The sequence below is a fragment of the Sinocyclocheilus grahami genome, unplaced genomic scaffold (assembly GCF_001515645.1).
Source record: "Sinocyclocheilus grahami isolate Dianchi unplaced genomic scaffold, SAMN03320097.WGS_v1.1 scaffold61.1, whole genome shotgun sequence".
In the NCBI taxonomy this organism is placed as follows: domain Eukaryota; kingdom Metazoa; phylum Chordata; class Actinopteri; order Cypriniformes; family Cyprinidae; genus Sinocyclocheilus; species Sinocyclocheilus grahami.
The window spans coordinates 2,244,272-2,267,480 of NW_015505240.1; the positions used below are offsets into that span (position 1 = coordinate 2,244,272).

A 23,209-nucleotide genomic window follows, 5' to 3' on the forward strand; every position below is an offset into this window, starting at 1 on the left:
TGGGATCACATTTAATCAACATGATCTTTTTTGTACCTTTTTGGCCACTGAATATTATTCATATAATGCATATTTTCATATTTTTTGGCTGAACAGTCAACACCAAATTACACAACAGTACAACATTAGGCCATTCATGAAACTTGAGCAGAAAACATTTCCATGTAAACACCATTCTAGCGTTATGTTGTCACATTTGAATGAATCATTTTACAAACAATTTACACAGAATTTTTCATAAATGAGGCATTCCAGATAAATATGACCCATAAATATGGTCCATTATTGACACAGGAGTGTGTAAAACTGCATAGAGCTCTGTGTCGAGGCATCAAAAAAATGATCACATTAATTTGGCAGATCTCAGCTTCATCGTTCAGCTTGTCTTTGGCGTCGATCCAGAGGTATTTTCTCTAGAATGATCTCACATCTGCAAAGTGTCATGAAAAACAGCAGAAAATTGATTTATATGACATGACATGATGCCTGCAGCCTGTGACAGAACACACTATCCTGCTCTCTAATGCACTCCTCCTTTTTTCAGTCCATTTCACAGATTTTTGCTCTACAACAAGAATTGTAAAATACATTATGAGCTGAGAGAAAGCGCACACTCGAGGGAGTTAGTGCGACAGCTCCTTGCCTTCAGAGGCTTTTATCAGACGTGCTGTCATACCTCCAGTGCTGCGGATGTTGTCATGGGCTGCTCTGGTGATACACTGTGTGTTTGTGTTGAGTGACTCACTCTCACCGGCCTCTGATAACTGCACTGTGTGGGCAGCGTTTTCCATTGTAGTCAGAGTAGAATGTGTATGCGTGTCTGTTTTTGTGTTTTGTTTAGTATCTGTCTTGGTTTGTGTTCCTACAGTGGTTTTTTAACAACCCTTCCAAGGGGTGCCAGGTCCTCCTCTCTGGGTTTTTTGTAGACGAGCATTGCAGAGTAAATCTGATAAAAGAACATGGCTAAGTTATGTGTTATATCTAAAAAGGAAGCTTGTTTTAGGATTATTTTATAAGAGTTTATTTTTGCATTGTGATGCACTAATGATAAAGTATGCATAATATTAATATATGTTGTACTGTTAAAAAAATTATTGTACAAAAATGACTACAATATACAATATAATTTAGGGAATAATGGAAATTACTAATAATATTTACCTTATAAATAAATAATAACAAAATACATTTATTTATTTGATTGTTGTTGCTATTATTTATATTTATAATTTACATTTATATTTATTAGGCTTTATTTCCTTTTTTATTTTAGTTTTTCTGTTTATTTGTCTGTATTTCCTCCATTCGCATGTGGTTTCATTCGCATGTGGTTTCAGTCAGTGGGACTGGTTGGTTCACTGAATTTATCCAACTGTTTAAGCATCTTTCAACATTTCAAGGCGGTTTCAGAGAATGACGAGTGGTTGCATTTGCACCGGTGTCTTTACGTGGAACTGTTTGATTGCTTTACATAATTGTCATTGTTTAGAAGTTTCACTCGAGGTTGAACTAATTGTTTACTGAGGAGAGCAGTCAGTCGAGCATGAGACGAAAGCGTCATTGTTCTTGTATTTTTGTCTTTCCGAAACTCCTGGCTTGAGAAATCCTTCAGGAATTCTGTTAATGCTAAATATGTAGCATTGAGTAATTGAAGTGCATGGACTCGATTTTCTGGTTCTGACAGACTTGTTAAATAGTGCACAGAGGTAATGCACCACACACGGGGTATGCTGTCAAGCTTCAGTCGTAGTTTAGATAGTGTTTGTGTGTACGTGCATTACATCACTGAGTAAAGCTGAGTCAATGTTTCAGATTTTCCTACCTGAGCTTGGTTTGGAAATGCAAACTGGGGAATAATTTGACTGAGAACAAACAGATAGGCACTATAGTATTTCTTAAGGGGAAGATGATAGACCAACCTAACATAAATCATTTAATCGAACAAACTAATTTAAGAAACAATTTAAAATGAATAGCAATGAAAACTATATGTGTGTGTGTGTGTGTGTGTGTGTGTATATATATATATATATATATATATATATATATATATATATTTTTTCCTTGCAATAACTTGAGTAAAAGGATTGAAGTGTAAGCTTGTAATCAACAATATAATTTGTTTCAAATGTAAAGAATTATTTTAACTAGTTAAATCAATGTCAAGTCCTCTGAAGGGGGACAGGCCAGGTAAAGATACTTTTCTTCCTACAGAAGGTTCATTGTATGTCATAGTTCATCAAACACATCCACTAGGTTCTCAAAATTAAAAAAAAAAAATATGTTGGCTAGTCCCACCTCTTGGACCTTGACCTTCTCAACCATAAAAATCATATATGAAATTCCTTTGAACTCATAGTTCACCTTAAACTGAAAATGCTTTCATCATTTACTTCCCTTAAAGGCACAATATGTAATTTTTCGCCACTAGAGGGCGCATATTCAAAATAAACAAAGAAACAAAGTCGTAGTTTGATGACGCCGTGACTGAGTGTGGAATCATGGGAGTTGTCGTCTTCATCCCCACAGCCGATGCAATCTGACGGGACTCGGGCAGAAATCATGTTCATGGATGAGCTAATGATTTATTAATGTAATAGAATGAAGCAGGGTGAGGCTGAAAGCCGTCGAAGTGAAACGAGGCCGCTGAACGAGCGTGACACACGGCTCGAAAGCAGCGGAGCTTTTATTATGCCACAGTCGACTGCTTCCGCTCCTTCCGGTCGTGCATATGTGGGGAAAAGAAGCAGCACTGTTTTATCATACTAGATACATTTGAAAGTTCTGTTATAATGCTACTCTGTGCGGTCGTCACCGGTCTAATAAAACACATAACATATTAAAGCATCTTTGATTTTTCCATGTTTTCTACAAAACAAAACCGGAAAAATCGAGAGTGTATGACGTCATTGGCAGGCGACACAATGACACTATGGACACGATCCGTGTCACTAGTTAAAATTGCTTATTTCTCCTGATTTAAACATTCTTCAAAACAGTTGGGATAATGTAAGTACACAAGTCAACAAAATATATAACACTATTCTAGTGGTTTTTGGATATTTTAATAAACAAATATTGCATATTGTGCCTTTAATATGTTTATTTACTTAATTTATATTTGTATTATTACTCTACTTTAATAATTTTATTTTAAATGAATGAATTAGTGTATAATATATACATTTTCTAGTAATATTTGTAATATTTATGCATGTATATGCATGTACATAATTTGATAATTTAATATTTGAATTAATATTGGTATTACTTTAAATATATAATATATTATATATAACTATTATTTATAGTTATATATTAATGAAAATATAGAATAGATATAAAAAGTGTGTGTGTGTGTGTGTGTGTGTGTATATATATACAGTATATGTATATGTATATATAATTTAATTTAATTCAAATAAAATTCAATTTTAGAATAAAAAATATATAATTAAATTAAAAGCTATATGAAAATTATTTTTATGTTGGTGATTTTTATCTTATTTTTATCAGTATTTAACAGGTTCCTCAGTTCTGTCACTTGTTAATCCACAGCTTAGTCAACATTTATTGAATCATTATCTGAAGTGGTTTTATCGGGTTTGAGGTCTTGGGTCTTCAATTGTAAAGGTTTCTTGTTTGAAAACTGAGCACTCCGACAGATAAATGACTACCATATGGTGTTCATACAATTCTTCAGTGTTTTTGAAGATCTACAGAGAAGACTCACTGTGCTTTACTGGATTCGATCATTCGGTGTACTGTACATCTTTCAGTATTTGCCACTCAGTTGGCCAATCTCACTTCTAAACCAAAACAGCCATCCAGGTTATTTGGATAAACTCAGGTGTGATTTGCTGATGTTATTTTATTTCCCCTGAAGGCCTTCAACGTCACTGCTGTGCACATACCTTCATTCAAGATCATAAAACATGACGCTTTAAAGAACATGATTTGTGTGCATGTTCATACCAAATGTGTACATGATTAAATACTGTAAGATTATTTGGAAGCTCTTTAGTGACTCCCTCAGCACATTTCTGAACTCCCATCGGTGCTCATAATGATGGAAATAATCTGTAACACAGTTTCCAGTGTCCGTGTTTACTATGATAATAACAGACCATGTCTGAGAATATGAGGATCAGTTTTCTCATTCATTGGGTCTTGGGGACATTGAAGCAGTTTTGTTCCATGGACATAAGTGTGACACGAATGTTTTAGAAAACAAGAAGTGCTCTTTTTAATAATGTAATACAAGGTGAGAGCAGTGCTGTCTCTGATATTCTCAAAAGATAAGATTAACACATTAACTCAAGTATTTGAATGTACTGTGCTTAATTCTTACAAAGTGGAATTTACAAGAATTTGAATTTTATGAATGTTGTTTTGTTTCGTGTGAATCTTCATTTTCAGATCCGCTGCATACTCACAGAAGATACCACAGCGACTACAGCTCCTCCAGCGAAAGCCCCTCAGTGACATCATCAGACCCCGACTACAGACAAGGTTGTACTAATGACCTCATCAGGGCTCAAGGGCCCATTCTTCGTACCTCGCTTAATACATCTGAGATGATTCGAAAGATGCCAGATCTTCTAATCGTGATAACTGATCTCTGGCTAATTTGGTTCTTCAAACGGACTTGCAGATTTGATAAAAATATTTGGATTAAGTTGTCTAAGATTACTGCGCGTTCTCGTGTCCTTGAAAAGGGCAGATGTATCGATACTCGAAACCACGATCAGCAAGGCAGCGATTGGCTGGCGGCAAGACAGCAACGTAATGACATCATATAAATAAAAAAGACACCTGACGAAAACCTAGACAAATTTCTGGACTTTTATAAGGAAACAGCCAAGCGAACAAAACTGCATAAATGGTATAATAGATAAATTAAATGTGCACTGTTTTTATTAGATTTTATTTATTTTTTGACATGATTCCCAATTATTTATATTCATGATTTCTAGTATTTGTACAGGCTTTACATTTTTATTTCAATGTTGTATTTAGCAATTCATTTTATTTTATTTCTGAAACAGATTTGTTATATGACAGCATTAATTAAAGTTGCTTAAGGGTCAAGATCATGCTATCTGCATCTCCTGCGCTCCATCAAGCCACTCCCATAATAGCTGTCAGCACTCAATTTAATGCATGACTCAGATGAACCGTATAGCATGTGTGTAAGACTACAATACAATTATAAAGTAAGTAGCCTATTTTATCATGAATAAATATTTCAATGAGTAAAACTGACTGTGTCTATAGTATTATAGACTACACAACATTATTATATTATTTTTCAATTATTATTATTTAAAATGACTGTCCCTGGATCAGTAGGGTACTCTTGTAATAAAGTAGTGGTGGCTGGGACCGATTTTAAGCACCAGTTCTGCTTAAAAAGATGCAATTTTATTCTGTCTACATGAAATAAGCCTGCTCCCGAGCAGGTTTAAACTTACGGACCTGTTGCTATGACAGCAAATGAGCTTTGAAGAACCAACCAATGAGAGATCATGCCAAATCATCAACAATCAAATCCAGCTAACTGAGTTAGCGATGTACGAAGAACGGGCCCCAGGTGCATAAAGTATTTCTAGGTCCAATGATTACATCCTTTCTTAAAAAAAAAAATCCTACCGCTCATATACATTTGGAAAGTCTTCCAATTTTGTTGAATTGCACACACCAGCCACTAGTCAGGTGACTATAATTACACAGAAAATGGAAAGGCCACACAATTAGTTTAATTTGACATGGGATTTAAGAATCGATATTGTTCCGTAAAAATTAGAATAAATTAATATTGAGATATTGATATTTTTTACCCAGCCCTATTACTAACTACAATTTCTCTTATGTAATTTATAATCCGTAACATACTACAGTTTGTTAGGAATCTACCTGGCACTGTTTCTGTCATATTTTATTCAAGTCAAAATGATCTCTAAAACATATTTTGTTAAATTCTGCTGGTTTAAGCTATCTCAGGAAATGATATTACTTCACAAACACTTTTTTTTTCCACAGAGTCAATTTTTAACAGTCAACCCTGAATACATTTTATAGTTGTTTTTATTTAAAGCAAATTTTAAGAACCTTAAATAGGTTTTTGAATTGTTCTTCTATACGATTTAAAAAAAAAAAATGTAATAGTTAGACTGAGACATAAGACCGTAACAGCATTTATGAATGCAGTGTGAGTCATCGCATCTCATAATACCATGACCATTTCAACACTTTAGATGAATTTGGGTGGGTGTCATTTTAAATTCACTCACTGATGACCATCCGGTTCATGTAGGGGACATAAAAATGCTTTGATTCGCATATTACTGTACTGTGCAAGGCACATACTTTACATACCTTAATTTCACAACTTTCTTCCGTACACAAACAGCTAAGAAGCCAGAAGATTTGAGGCGATACAGCTCTCAGGTCGGCCTGGCAGAACACGATGGCGTTTCGCTCAGCAGTGCACAGAGACACAGGTATTCTCTCTTTTTCTCTGTTTCCTGCTTTGTGTTGATCAGTCATGCACGTCCTGTCTGTACTAAACCCCCCTTTTGAGGTCTTTTGTGGTTGTGGACCCCAGCCCAAGTTAATAATAATCTAAACCCTTCCTGAGTTCCGGTGGCGGCTTGTGGAAAATGTTCTAGGGCGCCACATCCAACAATTTTAGCATGTATGATTTGTCCCAATATAACAAAAAGAAAAGTATTAAGACTTAAACATTTTTTTTTTAAATGTTCAAGTTCAAGATTAAGGATGATTCCCACAAAACTATATTTTCTGCAAGCTTTTTTCAAGATAAATAAAAAAAAATAATAATTTTCATAATTCAAAATGTATGTATACAGTGCAACAGCAAAAACTGTGAGGAAAAAAATAAATGTTACATTTGTTTAGAGCATTTTCTGTACATATATAAATAACTATAAGTCAAGCTGCAATATCAAACAGGACCACACGGAGATGCCAACAGACTACTATATCAGTAACCAGACTGTATATAGATATATACGGATCCATTCAGAAATATTAAACGGAGCAAAACACAAATTAAAAAAGCAAATGAAAAAATTCTGAATTTGTCAAATGTGGCGATCTGCAGGCGGTTCAATATCACCAGTGAACAGTTCCTCTGTCAGAGTGCGTGTTGATGCCCATATGTATATAAACACCACTGACCATCGCAAACTCCTATAAAAACATACTTCTTCAGTGTCCATTATAAAACACTTGCCAGACATGCGACCATACTGAATGTGCTCATGCAAAAAGCTATCAGAGGGTGCACACATATGGTTTGTTTATTTGCATTGTAATAATAACGGACTCGCGCATCTAATAATGCCCGGCCCCTGTATGTCACTGTAATCGTCTTTACCTCCATTACAATCGTCATCCATTAAAACCTTACTGGTAAGATACTGTTTGCTTTATTCAGGCCATACAGACAGTCCTGACTTCAGCTTAAAGATAGTTAATAAAGGTATGTTTGTACCCACCAATCATTGCACAAGTTAAGTTTGCATATGATGACAAAAGCACGTTAGTGCTTGCCCTCCCGGAAAACACATAGAGATTGCATTGCAGTCCCTGCAGTTTGAGGGGAAAAAAAAAAAAAGTCTTTGTATGGAAGTCTATGAGAACCATACTTCTTCAGTGTCCATTATAAAACACTTGCCAGACATGCGACCATACTGAATGTGCTCATGCAAAAAGCTATCAGAGGGTGCACACATATGGTTTGTTTATTTGCATTGTAATAATAACGGACTCGCGCACATAACAAAAGTCTTTGTATGGAAGTCTATGAGAACAGTCTGGGTGATTCTTGGCCAGAGTGAAATCGCCCAAAAAAGGGGCAGTACTCCACAGAACATAACTTGACGCTGATTGGACTATATACTGTATGTCACTGTAATCGTCTTTACCTCCATTACAATCGTCATCCATTAAAACCTTACTGGTAAGATACTGTTTGCTTTATTCAGGCCATACAGACAGTCCTGACTTCAGCTTAAAGATAGTTAATAAAGGTATGTTTGTACCCACCAATCATTGCACAAGTTAAGTTTGCATATGATGACAAAAGCACGTTAGTGCTTGCCCTCCCGGAAAACACATAGAGATTGCATTGCAGTCCCTGCAGTTTGAGGGGAAAAAAAAAAAAAGTCTTTGTATGGAAGTCTATGAGAACAGTCTGGGTGATTCTTGGCCAGAGTGAAATCGCCCAAAAAAGGGGCAGTACTCCACAGAACATAACTTGACGCTGATTGGACTATATATCCAAAGGCAGGACAGTCTAGAACAGTGACAGCTAAGGTTGAATGTGATAGAAAAAAAATCCTTCCCTTTCGCACTTATGCGACTCTAATGAAGAAACCGTCCCTGCTGGGTTCATTTCCTTACATCCTGTTCAAGTTTAGTTGTGGTTACAAGAACCACAGCTGTGTGTGTGTGTGTGGCTTTACTTATACTTTGGGGACAAAATTGTCCCCAGAAATGATACCAACAGCACAAAATAAACCTCCTTATGGGGACATCCTCAAAGGTAAAAGTGATGCAAATATTTTTTTCCCCTTCTTTTAGGAGTAAGGTTTGGGTTAGTGTGTAGTATTTATAATTTGCTTTAAAACTGTAGATGACAGTGATATGTCATAGCATATGTTCAAGCCATAAAATCTTCACAAATATTGTGAGAAATGTCATTCTGAACACATTTTAAGTTGATCTCACAATTTTAAAGGCTCATAAATCAGCCAAATAATGCTTCACATGTCAGTTAAATGTCAACAGGTTTCTGTGAGAGTTAAGTGAAGTGACATGTGGCCAAGTATGGTGACCCATACTCAGAATTAGTGCTCTGCATTTACCCATCCAAAGTGCACACACACAGCAGTGAACACACACAAACCGTGAACACACACCCGGAGCAGTGGGCAGCCATTTACACTGCGGCGCCCGGGGAGCAGTTGGGGGTTCGGTGCCTTGCTCAAGGGTACCTCAGTCATGGTATTGAAGGTGGGAGAGAGTGCTGTACATTCACTCCCCCCACCTACAATCCCTGCCGGACCGGAGACTCTTAAATCAGCCAAATAATGCTTCACATGTCAGTTAAATGTCAACAGGTTTCTGTGCCCCTTAAAGGAAGTATGCAGTAAATATTAGTGTCTTAATATGAAAATAATTGCGCCTACAGGCTGTCCTAGCAAATATAACTTTTAAGGTCTCTCTGTGTGTTATTCAGATTACCGAAAAAGTGTGCTGCTTATAAATGTAAAAATTAGTGTTTAAATTGTCATCATTATTGTCATAATCGTAAGGCCAGTTTATGTTAGATACTTTGCACTTTGATATCCCACTGTTTTCCCTCATTCTCTGCCTATTAACAGCTTTTCCAGTGGTCTCCCAGCAGCTTTTGTTGCATTTTATTCTTATTTTCCCTGGCAAACCCCCAGTGTAAATACTCCCATCTAAAATATTTCTCATTACGTCAGTGATTCTACTCCTCCCCCTGCTGGTTAACCAGGTGAACTACCCAACACTGCTCTTCGCTGCAGTAGATGTTGGCAGTGATGCAGTCATGACGATGGTTTCCAGGTGCTGTTGTTGTGTAGAGCAGGTTTTGAGGCAGAGTTGAGTAATTGATTCCATGAGGATGCCCAAGGCGGAGAGCTGTGCCATGGGTCACCCACAGCAACCAGCTGGCTCTGCTGTTGGGTGGCATGCCAGTGTGCTGACGTAACTCACAACGCTTCATGTTCATTCTACTAGCAAAGTTAATTTTCCGATCCTATTATTTTTAAGGGATTGATTTTCACCTTTCCAAATTATGATCTGAATATTGAAGTGTGCAAATGTATTTGAAACAAAAATAACTGATTTCGAAGCTGAAATCAAAGGTGATGTAAGCAGTGAAAATGCACTGAATTACTACACTTACAAACACCATCCTGGTTTGTGTCCAGACTTTTTGAGGCGGGTCAGGATGAGCTGTTGGGCACAGAACTTCTGATCCAGCATCAGGAAGAGTTACACAGGCTCCAGGCCCGGCTGTCTAGAGCCTCCGTCTATCCTGGTGAAGACCCCCGCGCCTCCATACTGGACCTGGCGGAGCCCCTTCACAGCAGTCCTTTGGAAGCAGGCCTCCGTCCACGCAAATCTAAAGTAATACAGTGCAACTGAATTCAGATTGAATTCACATTATACAAGTTATAGTATTAATAGCAAAATATGAAGTAATCCAATTGAACTGAATTCAGATTGAATTCACTTTATGCATATTACATTATGAATAATCCAAAAATAATGTAATCCAGATCATCTAGATTCAGATGGATTCACTTGTCATTCACACTATAACTTTCATGAAGTAATTGCATTCAACTGAATTCTTATTTATGCAGGTTTTAGCATGATTGAGGTAAAGCAAAATAAATCAAGGTCAACTGAATTCAGAATGAATTCACATTGAATTCAGTTTATTAGTGTAACAAATTAGTGTTAATGACAAAGGATAAAATAATCCAGAACTGAATTCAAATTGAATATGCTAAAAGTGCATTCAGATTTATTTCACTTAATGCATGTTACATTGTGAATAAAATAACAATTCAGTTCATCTGAATTCACATTTAATTCAATTTAGCTTTGCATTATTTACACTATAACTGGCATTAAGTAATCCATGCTCAATTTAATTCATATTTACTTTAAGCATGATTAAGCGTGAATGATGCAAAGCTGAAAAAAATAAAAGATTAATTAATTCAGATTGAATTCAGTTTATGCAAGTTATAGTGTAAATGATGCAAACATAAAATAATTCGGTTTGACTTAAGATGATACATTGTAAATGATATATAGCTTTTCTGAATGAGAAAGCCGAATCACTTTGAATTGTTACTAAAACTAAGTTTAACTCTGTTGGATGTTTTAAAAATGTATTTGTTCTTGTTGTAGAGTTTGTTTGGCCCCGAGTTTGTGAGGATGAGCAGTGAGCCAACTGTGGTTTTAACCGTTCCTTCATCCATAATGGTTAGACAGCTAATCTGCTTTGCTTTATACTGCTTTGTATTTGTGCATATGTATGCATTTATCATTTTTGCATGTGTTTCAACAGAACAAGCGTGGGAAGGGGGAGGAGAGTCAGAGAAAGGTGGGATTGGTCTTGCTGAATGGGCAGAAGTTGGAGCTGTGTTGCGATGTGAAGGTGGTCTGTAAGGACGTTTTGGACATGGTCGTAGCTCACATTGGACTGGTGGAGCACCATCTATTCAGTCTCGCCTACCTTAAAGGTGCATAAAACATCTCCTTTTAAACTGCGATTAAATGCACATTGGAACCATGTTAAAATACATTGCCTACCTTTCTGCCCCCATTAGTATTTTGTATACCTTTCTGTTTGATACCAAAAACTAAAGTAAAGAGTCTTGTGTTGTGATAAATTAAATTTCCTACACAGTTTTGTTGTTGTTGTTGTTGTTTGAGTCTGAATGAAAGCACCATGCTGAATTTATTATATCTCATTGCTCCTTTATTTTAATTTCCTCTTTTGAATAGTATTTAGGAAGAATTTCCTTTAAATGTCAACAGTACGATTTATTGCAGCTTATGTTATGGGTACCCGTTCAGGTAAACAAGAGTTATTTGATTATGAATTGTGTAAATATGACAGAATAAATAACTTGTTCTCTTCCTGATACACTGCCCCTGTGTGACTTCTCTAGTTACGGCTCTAATGGACATGGGTGGTTTGTGTCCACAGATGGTTCATTAAGTCCTCTGACTCATGCCTCCCAAGCCAAAGGCTGCTTTACTTGTTATGCTGCATTGAACCCTTTTAGCATGATCTGTTTGTTTATCTTTCTTTGTTTCCTTCTTTTATAGATGATGAGTTCTTCTTCGTTGAACCTGATGCCAAACTTTCAAAGGTGGCGCCTGACGGATGGAAGGATGACCCGAGGAAAAAGAAGACTGATGTCAATTTTAATCTTTTTCTGCGTATCAAGTTCTTTCAGGATGATATCAGTCTGATACAGTAAGAGCTTAGGGGCCGCCTGACAACATAATCAGAGTCCAAAAATATAGTTTATTTCTCGTGAGTCAGTAGCTTTTTTATGAATTGCAAAATAATGCATTAAATCATTGCAATCTTTACTAGCGATTTTAATGTTGCAACTCCAGAACTTAATGTGGTAACATGTTCCACCAAAAAGAAAATATAAACCAGTTCACAGTGGGTCTTGATTATGCTGCAGTGACAAAAATATGTTTTTAAGGGAGTAGTTTGAAATAGTTAAAAAATATTTGTGGTCAGTACATTTTCTCACTCCTCCCACCTTTGGCAAGCTTAATTTTAGACTTTGTTTGCTGTGTTCGATCATGCATGCCCAAACATGTGCTGGTGTTCAGTGTTAGGTTTGATTTACTGTTTTGTGATTTGTACAAGTGTATTTCATGCTCAAAAAGTGCAGTGATATGAATAAATCTATAGAAGCATATATATATATATATAAGCATTGTGTTAGCAGCGCAAAAGGTTGTGGGTTCAATTCACAGAGAACACACATACTGGTAAAAATGTATAGCCTGAATGCACTGTAAGTTGCTTTGGATAAAAGCGTCTGCTAAATGCATAAGTTGTTAAATTAAAATGAACCTAACTGAAATATGTCTCTATTCAGTTATATGTTACTTTTAAAGGACTAGTTCAACTCAAAATGACAATTCTGTCCAATGACTTTCTTGTTTTCTACAGAAGACGAAAGAATACATTTTTAAGAATAGTAACTTGTGTTTGAGGAACAGGCTGAATACGGTTATATATATATATATATATATATATATATATTTATGCATGTGTATATATACACACACTATTGTTCAAACGTTTGGGGTCTGTAAGATTTTTTAAATGTTTTTGATAGAGTGTCTTATTCTCACCAAGGCTACATTTATTTGATCAAAATATAGTAAAACAGTAATATAGTGAAATATTATTACAATTAAAACCATTTACTATTTTAATATATTTTAAAATGTAATTTATTCCTGTGATGGCAAAGCTATTCAGCTATTCTCCAGAAACAGTTTTTATTATCAATGCTGAAACGAGTTTGCTATTTTTCTTAGTGCTTCTTAATATTGTTGTGTAAACTGTAAATTTTTTCAGCATTCTTTTAATAGAACGTTAAAAAGAATGGCATTTATTTGAAAAATTGTAACAATTTAAAATTATTTACTGTCATATTTGATCAATTTAATGTGTCCTTGCTGAATAAAAGTGTTAGCGATATTTTGAATGATTATTTATATAATGCATGTATATATGTATATCTATGTATTATTCATTTAACCCAAATTAATTAATTAGCATTGTTTTATATAGACACATGATGACCAAACACCAGTACTACCTGCAGCTGCGGAAGGATATACTAGAGGAGCGGGTGCGCTGTGACCTGGAAAATGCCATGATCTTGGCATCTCTGGCACTGCAGGCGGAGTTTGGGGACTATCAGACTGAGGTACAAATTACATCGGATAAAGAGATGAATATGTTATTTTATTTTATTATAGCACCACTGAAAGTGCATTGTATTCAAAATACGAATTAAGATTTTTGTAAAATAAAAAAATAAAAATATATATATTATCTTGATCATCTTGGCATCATCTCGCATATGTACATGTTTTCTTTGTGTTCCATCAGCTCCATGGAAGGACATATTTCCGGATGGAACACTACCTCCCTGCTTCGGTTCTGGATAAGATCGATCAGACCACCATTAAAGAAGAGCTACCCAAACTCCACAGCTCGTACTACAACACTTCGGAGCAGGAGGCCGAGCTTGAGTTCCTCAAGGTCAGGAACTAAACGAAACGCATCAGTTCTGCAGTATGATTCTAGGCAGAGCTTCCAGATTGGCCAAACTTCCGTAATCAACTTGAAGATTGTGCAGTCTGTTTTCTCTCAGATACTCTTGATTACAGCTTTTTGACTTTGAGCAGTCACAAGACCAAAAGTTGTACTTGGAATTTGGTTGTATGCATTCACAGACATGAATTGGTTATTTTTTTGAAGAGATAAGTCAATTATTGTGAATAAACTGACCTTAAATATTTTGATTCAGTTCAATTTCCTTTCCTAATAGCTGTTGTTGTAGTCTACATGTGATTAGATCTGTCTCGTCATTTCTCTGTTATGTAAAGGTGTGCCAGAGACTGCCGGAATATGGAGTTCACTTCCATCGTGTGCATCCAGAGAAGAGATCCCTGACTGGCATCATACTGGGCATTTACTCAAAGGGTGTCCTCATCTTCGAGGTTCTGAATGGAAATCGAACCCCTGTGCTAAGGTTCCCCTGGAGGGATACCAAGAAGATCTCTTTCACGGTAAAATGTTTAAATGTGCATGTTTACGTTTAGTGGAAATCACACGGCCCAGAAAAAAGCCAAAGAAGTTCAGCTTCAGGAATGTCAGTAACACTCCTTATTAGAGTCCGACCGATATATCGTTTTGCCGATATTATCGGCCGATATGAGCCTGTCGCCGATATATCGGCAAATATGCCGCCAATATTAATTTTTTTTTTTACAGAACATATAATGCAGATAAAATGCTTGCAATGGTGTAATTACTTAGTTTGTCCAGCAGAGCACGCTCCATTGTTTGCTACTGGCGACCTGGATGAAACGCTTTAAAGCTTAAGTCAGTGGAAAGTCAGTGGAATTGAAATTTTGAACGGCCATATCTCCGTAACGGCGCGGCGAATCCGCACCAAATTCGGGGGATCCCTTCAGCTCAAGGAACCCTCTCGAACGCGAATCGAGTGTACGTCTCGAGGCCCTCTTTTGAATGAGACCACCCCCGCGTGGATAGCCCCCGGGGTTCGGGAGTTACGGGTGATTAAATTCGCGGTCCGGTCAAGCGATCCCGGGGGGCTACCGACGTGCGTAGGGTGGCGTTCGAGAGGGCTCCTCGAGCTGAAGGGATCAACACTTTCCCTTCAGTAAGGAGGTTTCTTGTTCAGGCAGCATTCACGCGTTGTCTTATTCGACCGTAAGTGCCCTGCGAGGTGGACTTCTCATGAAATTCCACCATGATTCCAGTTCCAAGGGAACGTACACGTTACATTCAAAGGGCATTAAAGTGCGTGAGACGTTTGACCATATGACACCTTAAAATCTTATCTGATCGAATGAAAAAAATATAAAAGACAAACTAAAATATTTTGTTAATAAATAAATTCTTTTTTTTCACATTGCAACCATGCTTGGGACGGCCCACATAAACTAGCAAAAATGCTTTACATGTCTTGAAATAATAATCTCTAAGCATTAAACATTGACTGTCAGTCTTTATTCACCTGTTTCTCATTGTTTCTCATTAAAATTAAAGTAAATAGTGTAAATTACATCGCTAATGTCATAGAATAGCACATTGTAACACAGTGTTACAACGTGCCCCATCTGCGCAACTGGAATTTAAAACTGGTTAGTGTCTTCTGCTAGTAATCAAAGCATTAAAAAAACTATCTGAACTGATAAATAACAGATTGGAGATTAAAATAATAGCAGATTTGTCTAATTTTAAATGAATAATAAAAACTGAGATAAAAAATTTACTTAAGCCAGAATTTTAATTACAACTAAACCCCCGTTACTTTGTGCATTGCACTCCCCTATATTGTCACACTTCACACTTCTCTAGTAAGTTTCGTCTGTGTGTAAAGACAGCAGCGCAAATCCGTGAATGAATGTTCCGAAGTGAAATAAACTTCAACGGAATAAAGTTCAATGGAATTTAATTGAATTAAAGTTGAATGACATCAGTGCACTGAACAGTAAAGTTAAAGTTTAGATAGTAAAGTTTATTGTTAAATTGTTAAATGCCCTTACATATCTCTGTCACTATATAGTACCAGTCAAATTTTTGGACACACGAATGGGAAAGTGTCCAAACTTTTGACTGGTACTGTACTATAATATGCACAAAGAATATCGGCCGATATATCGGTATCTGCCTTTTTTTTACTCCCTAATATCGGTATTGGTATTGGCCCCAAAAAAAACCATATCGGTCGGGCTCTACTCCTTATGTCTTTGTGTTTCTGTATGGCAGAAAAAGAAGATTTGCTTGCAGAACACTTCAGATGGGATCAAGCATCTGTTTCAGACAGACAGTCAGAAGACCTGCCAGTATCTGCTGCACCTGTGCTCGGCCCAGTACAAATTCCACCTGCACATGAAAGCCAGACAGAACAACCAAGAACTGCAAGACCTAGGTGAGAAGAAAGAAAAAATGAGCACGCAAAATGGTGATGGAGAAATCAAACATTGATTCTTGTTTTTGATTCAAATTGTATATGTGACCCTGGAGCACAAAACCAGTCTTAAGTCGCTGGGGTATATTTGTAGCAATAGCCAAAAATACATTGTATGGGTCAAAATTATAGATTTTTCTTTTATGCCAAAAATCATCAGAACTTAAGTAAAGATCATGTTCCATGAAGATATTTTGTAAATTTCCTACTGTAAATATATCAAAACTTAATTTTTGATTAGTAATATGCATTGCTAAGAACTTAATTTGGACAACTTTAAAGACGATTTTCTCAATATTTAGATTATTTTGCACCCTCAGATTCCAGATTTTCAAATAGTTGTATCTCTACCAAATATTATCCTATCCTAACAAACCATGCATTAATGGAAAGCTTATCTATTCAGCTTTCAGATGATGTATAAATATCAATTTTGAAAAATTGACCCTTATGACTAGTTTTGTGGTCCAGGGTCACATATTTGTGGGCAAGAAAGGCAAGAAATTGATGATATTTGATTTCTTTATTTTTATGTGCCACTTCAAGTTTGGGCCAGTAAGATCTTATTAATACTTTTCAGAAACAATGAAATTATGGTATATTTTGAATAAATGCTGTTTTATTAAAACTTTTTATTTGTCAAAGAATCCTGAGAAAAATCAACATTGATAATAATAATTAATGTTTCTTGAGCAGCAAATCAGCATATTAGAATGATTTTGTAGGATCATGTGACACTGAAGACTTAAAGTAATGGCTGCTGAAAATTCAGCTTGGCCATCACAGGAATAAATTACATTTAACAGTTGTTGTAAATTGTAATAATATTCCACAAAATTGTTGTTTTACTGTATTTTTGTTCAAATAAATGCAGCCTTCGTGAGCATAAAAGACTTCTTTCAAAAACATTTAAAAAAGCTTACTGACCCCAAACTTTTGAGCAGCATTTAATGAATATTAACTTAAAATTTTAATATTAATATTACAATTTTATAATATTAATCACCTTCTGTTTTGAAATTTTCCTTTATGACGAGAGTACAATTTCAAAGACAGAAGTAAGACCACTTGAGGACTTCTGATGATTAATTTCTATAATTCAGAACTATTTGCATCAAAGAGAAACAACTTTTAGTTTCAGGCAGAATATAAGAGTTAAACTCCTAGTTATTAAACAAAATGAGAAAATAGCAAGGAAAAGCTCATTTGAAATAAGAGACCTTGAGAAAATTGGGAAGTGTTCCAAAAAGGCCCTTCCTCCTCAGGCTGCTCTTGAAGAATTGGCATTAATTAAACTGCAAGTGTCAGGTTTGAAGGTCAATGCAAGCCATGATGTTAAACTTTCTTGGTTGTGTAAAAGCCACAAATGCCATGTAAGCTGAAACTGTACTTTGCGTTTTCCATCCAGAGAACTCTCCTCTGAGCAGTCTGCAGTACTCTGACGGGATGGGCGCAGTTAGTCTGTCCCCCAGCACAGACCCCGAACTCTACAAGAGGATGTCCTACTCTGAGATCTCCCTCAGCAAGAGTTTGAGTCGGATCTCTGTTCCACCCGAGCCGCCCTATCAGGGGTTCAGCAGCAGCTCCAACCCCAGGATGAAGAGTCGTTCCCATCATAACCTGGGTCAGCTGCCTGAGTCACCAGAGCACAGGATGGTGCCTTTCAGTAGCCAATCACAGAGCGGCATGCCACAATCACAAGTGCTTGCATCAACACACCAACGTGCAAGCTCCGACACAGACTCCATCGCCGTCGCCAGACAGCAGGAAGGGTGAGAGACACATGCAAACGTATATTTACAAAACAAATGACTGTTGCATTCTTGTCTTATTCACCAGTTGTCTTGTAGTATTTACATTCTCATCTCATCTCTCACCTGGAGCTTGTCTTATATGCAAGGTTTCCGCGGAGCATCAAAAAGCATTAAAAGTCAAATGGATTTTGTAAAAATTAGGGCCTTAAATAGCATTACAAGTCATTAAATAAAATGCCCTTTAAGTTAAAAAAAAATGCCTTGGAAATCAATTTAAGGGGCAAATATTGAAAATATTGCTTCAGAATAAATTCAATTTACACCACCAACATTTTTTAAATTCAATTAAAAATAAAAATTCCTTTTTTTTTCTTTCCGGGTTTAGTTAGATACAAACTAAATTGCAATGAATTGAAATAATTGTGTGCTCGCTTTTAATTCCAACTATGACTCATTATTCTGACTGAGGCACATGCATTAAAGTTAAATAAAGTTAAAACTCTGTGTAATTTCTATAGTACTTGAATTTTTACATAAGTTCCAGCCTTTAAAAGTTCAGCGTTTCAGAGTTTTTCCTTCACTGCACAGACTGATAGAATTTTGCATTATTGTTGAAGGAGGTCATTTGTATTTAATGGCGGTACAATTTGCACAAACAGAAACTAGGTGAGCAGAAGAGACTTGTTTCAAAAACATTAAAAACCTTTGACCGGTAATGTGTGTGTGATATACAGTATATATACTTGTCTTGCTCTGCTGTTTTACAATATTTTGACAGCTGTCTCCCTCTCCTGGTCGAGTGTAATTTGTCTTAAATAATGTCTTTACACTCGTCTCAATCTCCTTATCTTGTATAATTTGTTTTTTAATCTCAAATAGAGAATAACTCATTTTGCCATTCTGCTTGTGTGCCTTTTTTTGTAAATCTTTACACTCATTTTACACTTATTTTACAATGTCTTTACACCCATCTCACTGTTCTTTTTGGCTGTAGTTTATGATGTCTTTGTCCCCGTCTCACTCTCCTGATCCATACAGTTTGTCTTATTTCGTCTCACTCTCCTGCTTTATTGTCTTTGCTTTACATTGTTTTTACACTTGTCTCACTCTTCTGCTTAGTTGCAGGTTGTCTTATGAGTTCACACCTGTCTTACTCTCTTGATTAGCATTGTGTGCATTTAAGTGGTTTTATACCCGTCTCACTCTCCTGCTCCTGAGTGATTTTTTTTTACACTCGTCTTGCACTGTAGCCTTTTAAAACACACATGTATCTATTTGTATCTATGTCAATCTCTTGATTTAATTCAGTTTGTCTTATTTCTTTATACCTGTATCAATCTCCTATTTTTTTTTTTACAGTTTTTTTTTTAATATCTTTACACCTGTCTCACTCTCCCGTTCTCATGAATTTTTCCTTTACAATGTTTTTACACCCGTCTCACTCTTCTGCTTTGCTGCAGTTCATTTTCTCTTCACACCCATCTTTCTCTCACGATTAGCATTGTGTGCCCTTTAATGCATTTATACCTGTCTCACTCTCCTGTTCTGAGTGATTTTTTCTTTGTTTTGTTTTACAATATCTTTACACCTGTCTCACTCTCTCTCTACCACTAACATGGTTTCTCTTGTTTTCAAAACTGTCACAGTTCTGCTGTTTTCTCTCATATCTGTGCACTCGTCTCACTCTCCTGCTCTTCTATGCTTTGTTTTACAATATATTTACACCCGTCGTTGTCTCCTGATCAGTTGTAGTTTATCTTTTAAATGATGTCTGTCTCACTCTCCTAATCTTGTACATTCTGTTTTAGAATGTCTAATAGATAATAACTAACCATAAGGTCCTGCAGTGTCTTTTTCTGTATCTTTACACCCATTTTACACTCATTTTACAATGTCTTTACACCTGTCTCACTCTCCTAATCTGCTGTAGTTTGGCTTATGTCTTTAAAAGAGTGGCAAGTGTCTACTGTCTTACATCTTTATTCTTGGCTCACTGTCCTTCTCTGTTACTTTTGGTTTTTTATACCTGTCTCACTCTCCCACTCGTCTGCAGTTTGTATTCTAATGTCTTTACGCCTGTCGCACTCTCCTGTTCTGCATTTGTCTGTTTCTCTGTCAGCCTGGCACTGAGCTGCCTGGGGCCAACAGCATTAATCAGCTCTCATGGGAGACAGACAGTCGCTGTGCATGTGAGAGTGATGGCAGATGTTTGCAAGCATTTTTATATTCCTGTGAAGATAATTGTAATGTTTCAGACTTTCAGATGCATGCTCACAGGAACGGTGCTCTTGTGAGGGAAGTCTTGATTTAGCAGATTGTAATTGCAGATTGCAGATTCGGTTTCTAAATATGCAGTGTTGCAATATTAGAGTTCCTCACTCCAGCAATATTATGGATTGATCAGAAAATGAAAATAACTGCATTTATTCTGCTCTGCCACTGGAAGTAATTGTCTCTGCTCTGATTTTCATGATCATTTTCTTTATTCCCTGCATCATCAGTGTGTTCAGCACCACGGTCGATGACAGTCCCCGCTGGAGCCCCGAAAGCTTGAAGAAAGAGTCCGACTCTTCCTCCTGTGAGGACACGGGACAGGCGTATGTCGTAGGTGAGGACAACAAGACATGGCCGGCTGTTTCTTTCTTATCTCTACTCGAACCTGCCTGGAAAATGGCTCATCTCACCTCAAAGAAACGTGTCTTTCTGCTTTTGAATGTTCTTTTGCTGTCTCTAACTTCCTTGCTTTGTAGTCTCTCTCTTCTGATAGTCTGTCAGGATAGTGGGCGGAATCTGTCTGTGTCTCTCTCTGGAGTCAGCCGCTGTCTGCCTCTTTCGTTTTGATCTTTTTAACAGCTCTCTCCCTCTGTTCCCTCACTGATCTTTTCATTTTACCTCTCCATTTCATCCCATCAGCCGCTGTCAGATCAGAGAGAGCAGCAGCCCAAATCCTCTCAACATCTTCCTCCGCATGTAGAGCGATGCCATAAAGAGATTACAGTCTGAATTTATGTGCCTGTACAGTACATGCATCATTGCATTTCTATATGTCAGAGAATAATACAAGTGTTTATACAATTTAAAAGCCACTGTCAGTGTTTGGCTGATGCTGGTTTTCAGTGGTTGTGGTTGATATTATACCGACTGGCTGTGTGTCACAGTGATTTTAGCACGCTAAAGAATTGTTTTTGGATGAAATTTACTCTATTTATTTTCTTCATGCATGTTCCTGATTTTTTTGTGCACAGCCTTTTGGTGCACATTCTGTAAATCCAAAGAAATATTTTTTCCTTTTCGGGTGACACAAAATTTATTTTATTTTTTTTCAATCTCTTCATTTTGGAATGTAACACCATCAATTCCTAGTGGAAATTAATTTGGAAATACATGATGTAAATTTAAAACACTGTTTTGTGATATCTTTAACCATGATGAAATCATTATTATTGTTATTTATTTCATTATTATTTAAATTGACAATATAAGACATCAGTCTTCAATACTTGGTATAACTGTGAAGGTGTATTGAAAAATTAAAAGAAATTTGGGTTAAAATGTTTTTTGAAAGAAATCTCTTAATGCTCACTAAGGCTGCATTTGTTTGAACAAAAATACAGTGAAAACAATATTGTGAAATATTATTTTAATTTAAAATACTGTTTTCTATTTTAATATATTTTAAAGTGCAATTTATTCCTGTGACCCGAAGCTGAATTTTTAGCAGCATGTATCTTTGATGAATATAAAGTTCAAAAGAACAATATTTATTTAAAATGGAAATCTTTTGTAACAATATGAATGACTTGAATGTTAATTTTCAACAGTAAAGATCAATTGAATGTTTCCTTGCTGAATAGAAGAGTTCATTTCTTTAAAAAAAAAAAACAACTAAATATATTTTACTGACCTGAACTAAAAAAAATTCAAATTGTTGAATAATATTTATTAATAATACGGACAAATAATATTTAATTATATTTGACTTACCCAGTTAGTCAAACTATCAATTTTATAAAATATATAAAAGCAAATTAAATAAATTGGCTTTTATATATTTTTAAATATTTTTATTTATATTTTAAAAAAATAAGATTTAGAATGCATTAATATGTTAAAAATTAAAATATGTCCAAGAAAATGTGCATTATGCATTAACGTTATTGGTTGATTTTGAAAATGACACAAGGAATTGTCAGGATATATTAATTTCCCCTTTTATACATATATAAAATTTCTGATGTAGTTGTGTCTGTCTAGTGACTTGATTTGTTTTCTGATCCCCAGGTGTGAGCATGCACAGCTCTGAAGTGCCCTCTACTCCTGCCTCCTCCATAGGAATCACTGGTACGCTATATAATCATTTAGCTTTGTGTAGCACAGCACAGCTCTATGTACTTTTCTCCTTGTCTTCTGTTTCTTTTTAATAGTCAAATTGAGTAAGTCCTGAAAGTTGGTAGGAAATGTCATGTCCTAGTCTGGCTCTAAAACACAAACATCTGCTAAAATTTCAGTGAGCTTTTAGTGAAGCAAAACAGGCCTGTTTTTAATGTCAATAACAGTAGTTTACCTCGCAGTTACACCGACCTCCGCTTAATCAGAGCTCAGGAACCCAAAGTCTGATGAGAACTTGCCAAATCCAACATGCCCTGGATTGCTATGTCTCCTCTGGTGTTTTACATGGCATGTAGAACTTCTTTTCAATGGCACTTCTCTCTAGCGTGCACACTCGGCTCAAGTTTCATTGGCGTCTGTCTCTGGCTCAGACTAAGCTGTGTGGTTTTTTGCAGCTCTGAAATACGGCTGTGTTGTGGGCTAATCTCCCTCATCCTCGAGAATGAGCTGCTGGCCATGGCTGTTAGTATAGCACATCAGAGCTGGGCCAAACATAATGCTGTCCCTTAGCACCAAGACACTAGTTATGAAAGATTAGCCCAGCTTATGGAGAGATGTGCATGTGTTTGATATGTTTAATACCAATACAAACACACAGAGCAAGCGTTAGTCTGCTTTCGCTAGCTCTTCCCTCTAAAAGAGCAGGTCTTCAACTTGTTACAGCACAGATGTATATAATATTTCCTAACTATTCTGTATTTGAACAATTGAAAAAAG

General features: G+C 36.2%; 1 protein-coding gene across 5 annotated transcripts in view; it reads left to right on the forward strand.

Annotated features, from left to right (window-relative positions):
* Positions 1-23,209, forward strand: part of LOC107584562 (tyrosine-protein phosphatase non-receptor type 13-like) — a 68,841-nt gene that overhangs the window by 20,205 nt on the left and 25,427 nt on the right. For 3 of the 5 annotated variants that reach the window (XM_016271237.1, XM_016271239.1, XM_016271241.1), the window contains exons 7-19: positions 4,420-4,512; positions 6,413-6,503; positions 9,990-10,188; positions 10,984-11,058; positions 11,144-11,318; positions 11,911-12,061; positions 13,412-13,550; positions 13,736-13,888; positions 14,236-14,418; positions 16,148-16,310; positions 17,758-18,121; positions 20,605-20,711; positions 22,385-22,444. In XM_016271237.1, the coding sequence (XP_016126723.1) occupies positions 4,420-4,512; positions 6,413-6,503; positions 9,990-10,188; positions 10,984-11,058; positions 11,144-11,318; positions 11,911-12,061; positions 13,412-13,550; positions 13,736-13,888; positions 14,236-14,418; positions 16,148-16,310; positions 17,758-18,121; positions 20,605-20,711; positions 22,385-22,444 (1,953 nt within the window). The remainder of the gene's footprint in view (positions 1-4,419; positions 4,513-6,412; positions 6,504-9,989; positions 10,189-10,983; positions 11,059-11,143; positions 11,319-11,910; positions 12,062-13,411; positions 13,551-13,735; positions 13,889-14,235; positions 14,419-16,147; positions 16,311-17,757; positions 18,122-20,604; positions 20,712-22,384; positions 22,445-23,209) is intronic. The other 2 variants (XM_016271238.1, XM_016271240.1) reach the window with 1 other exon arrangement.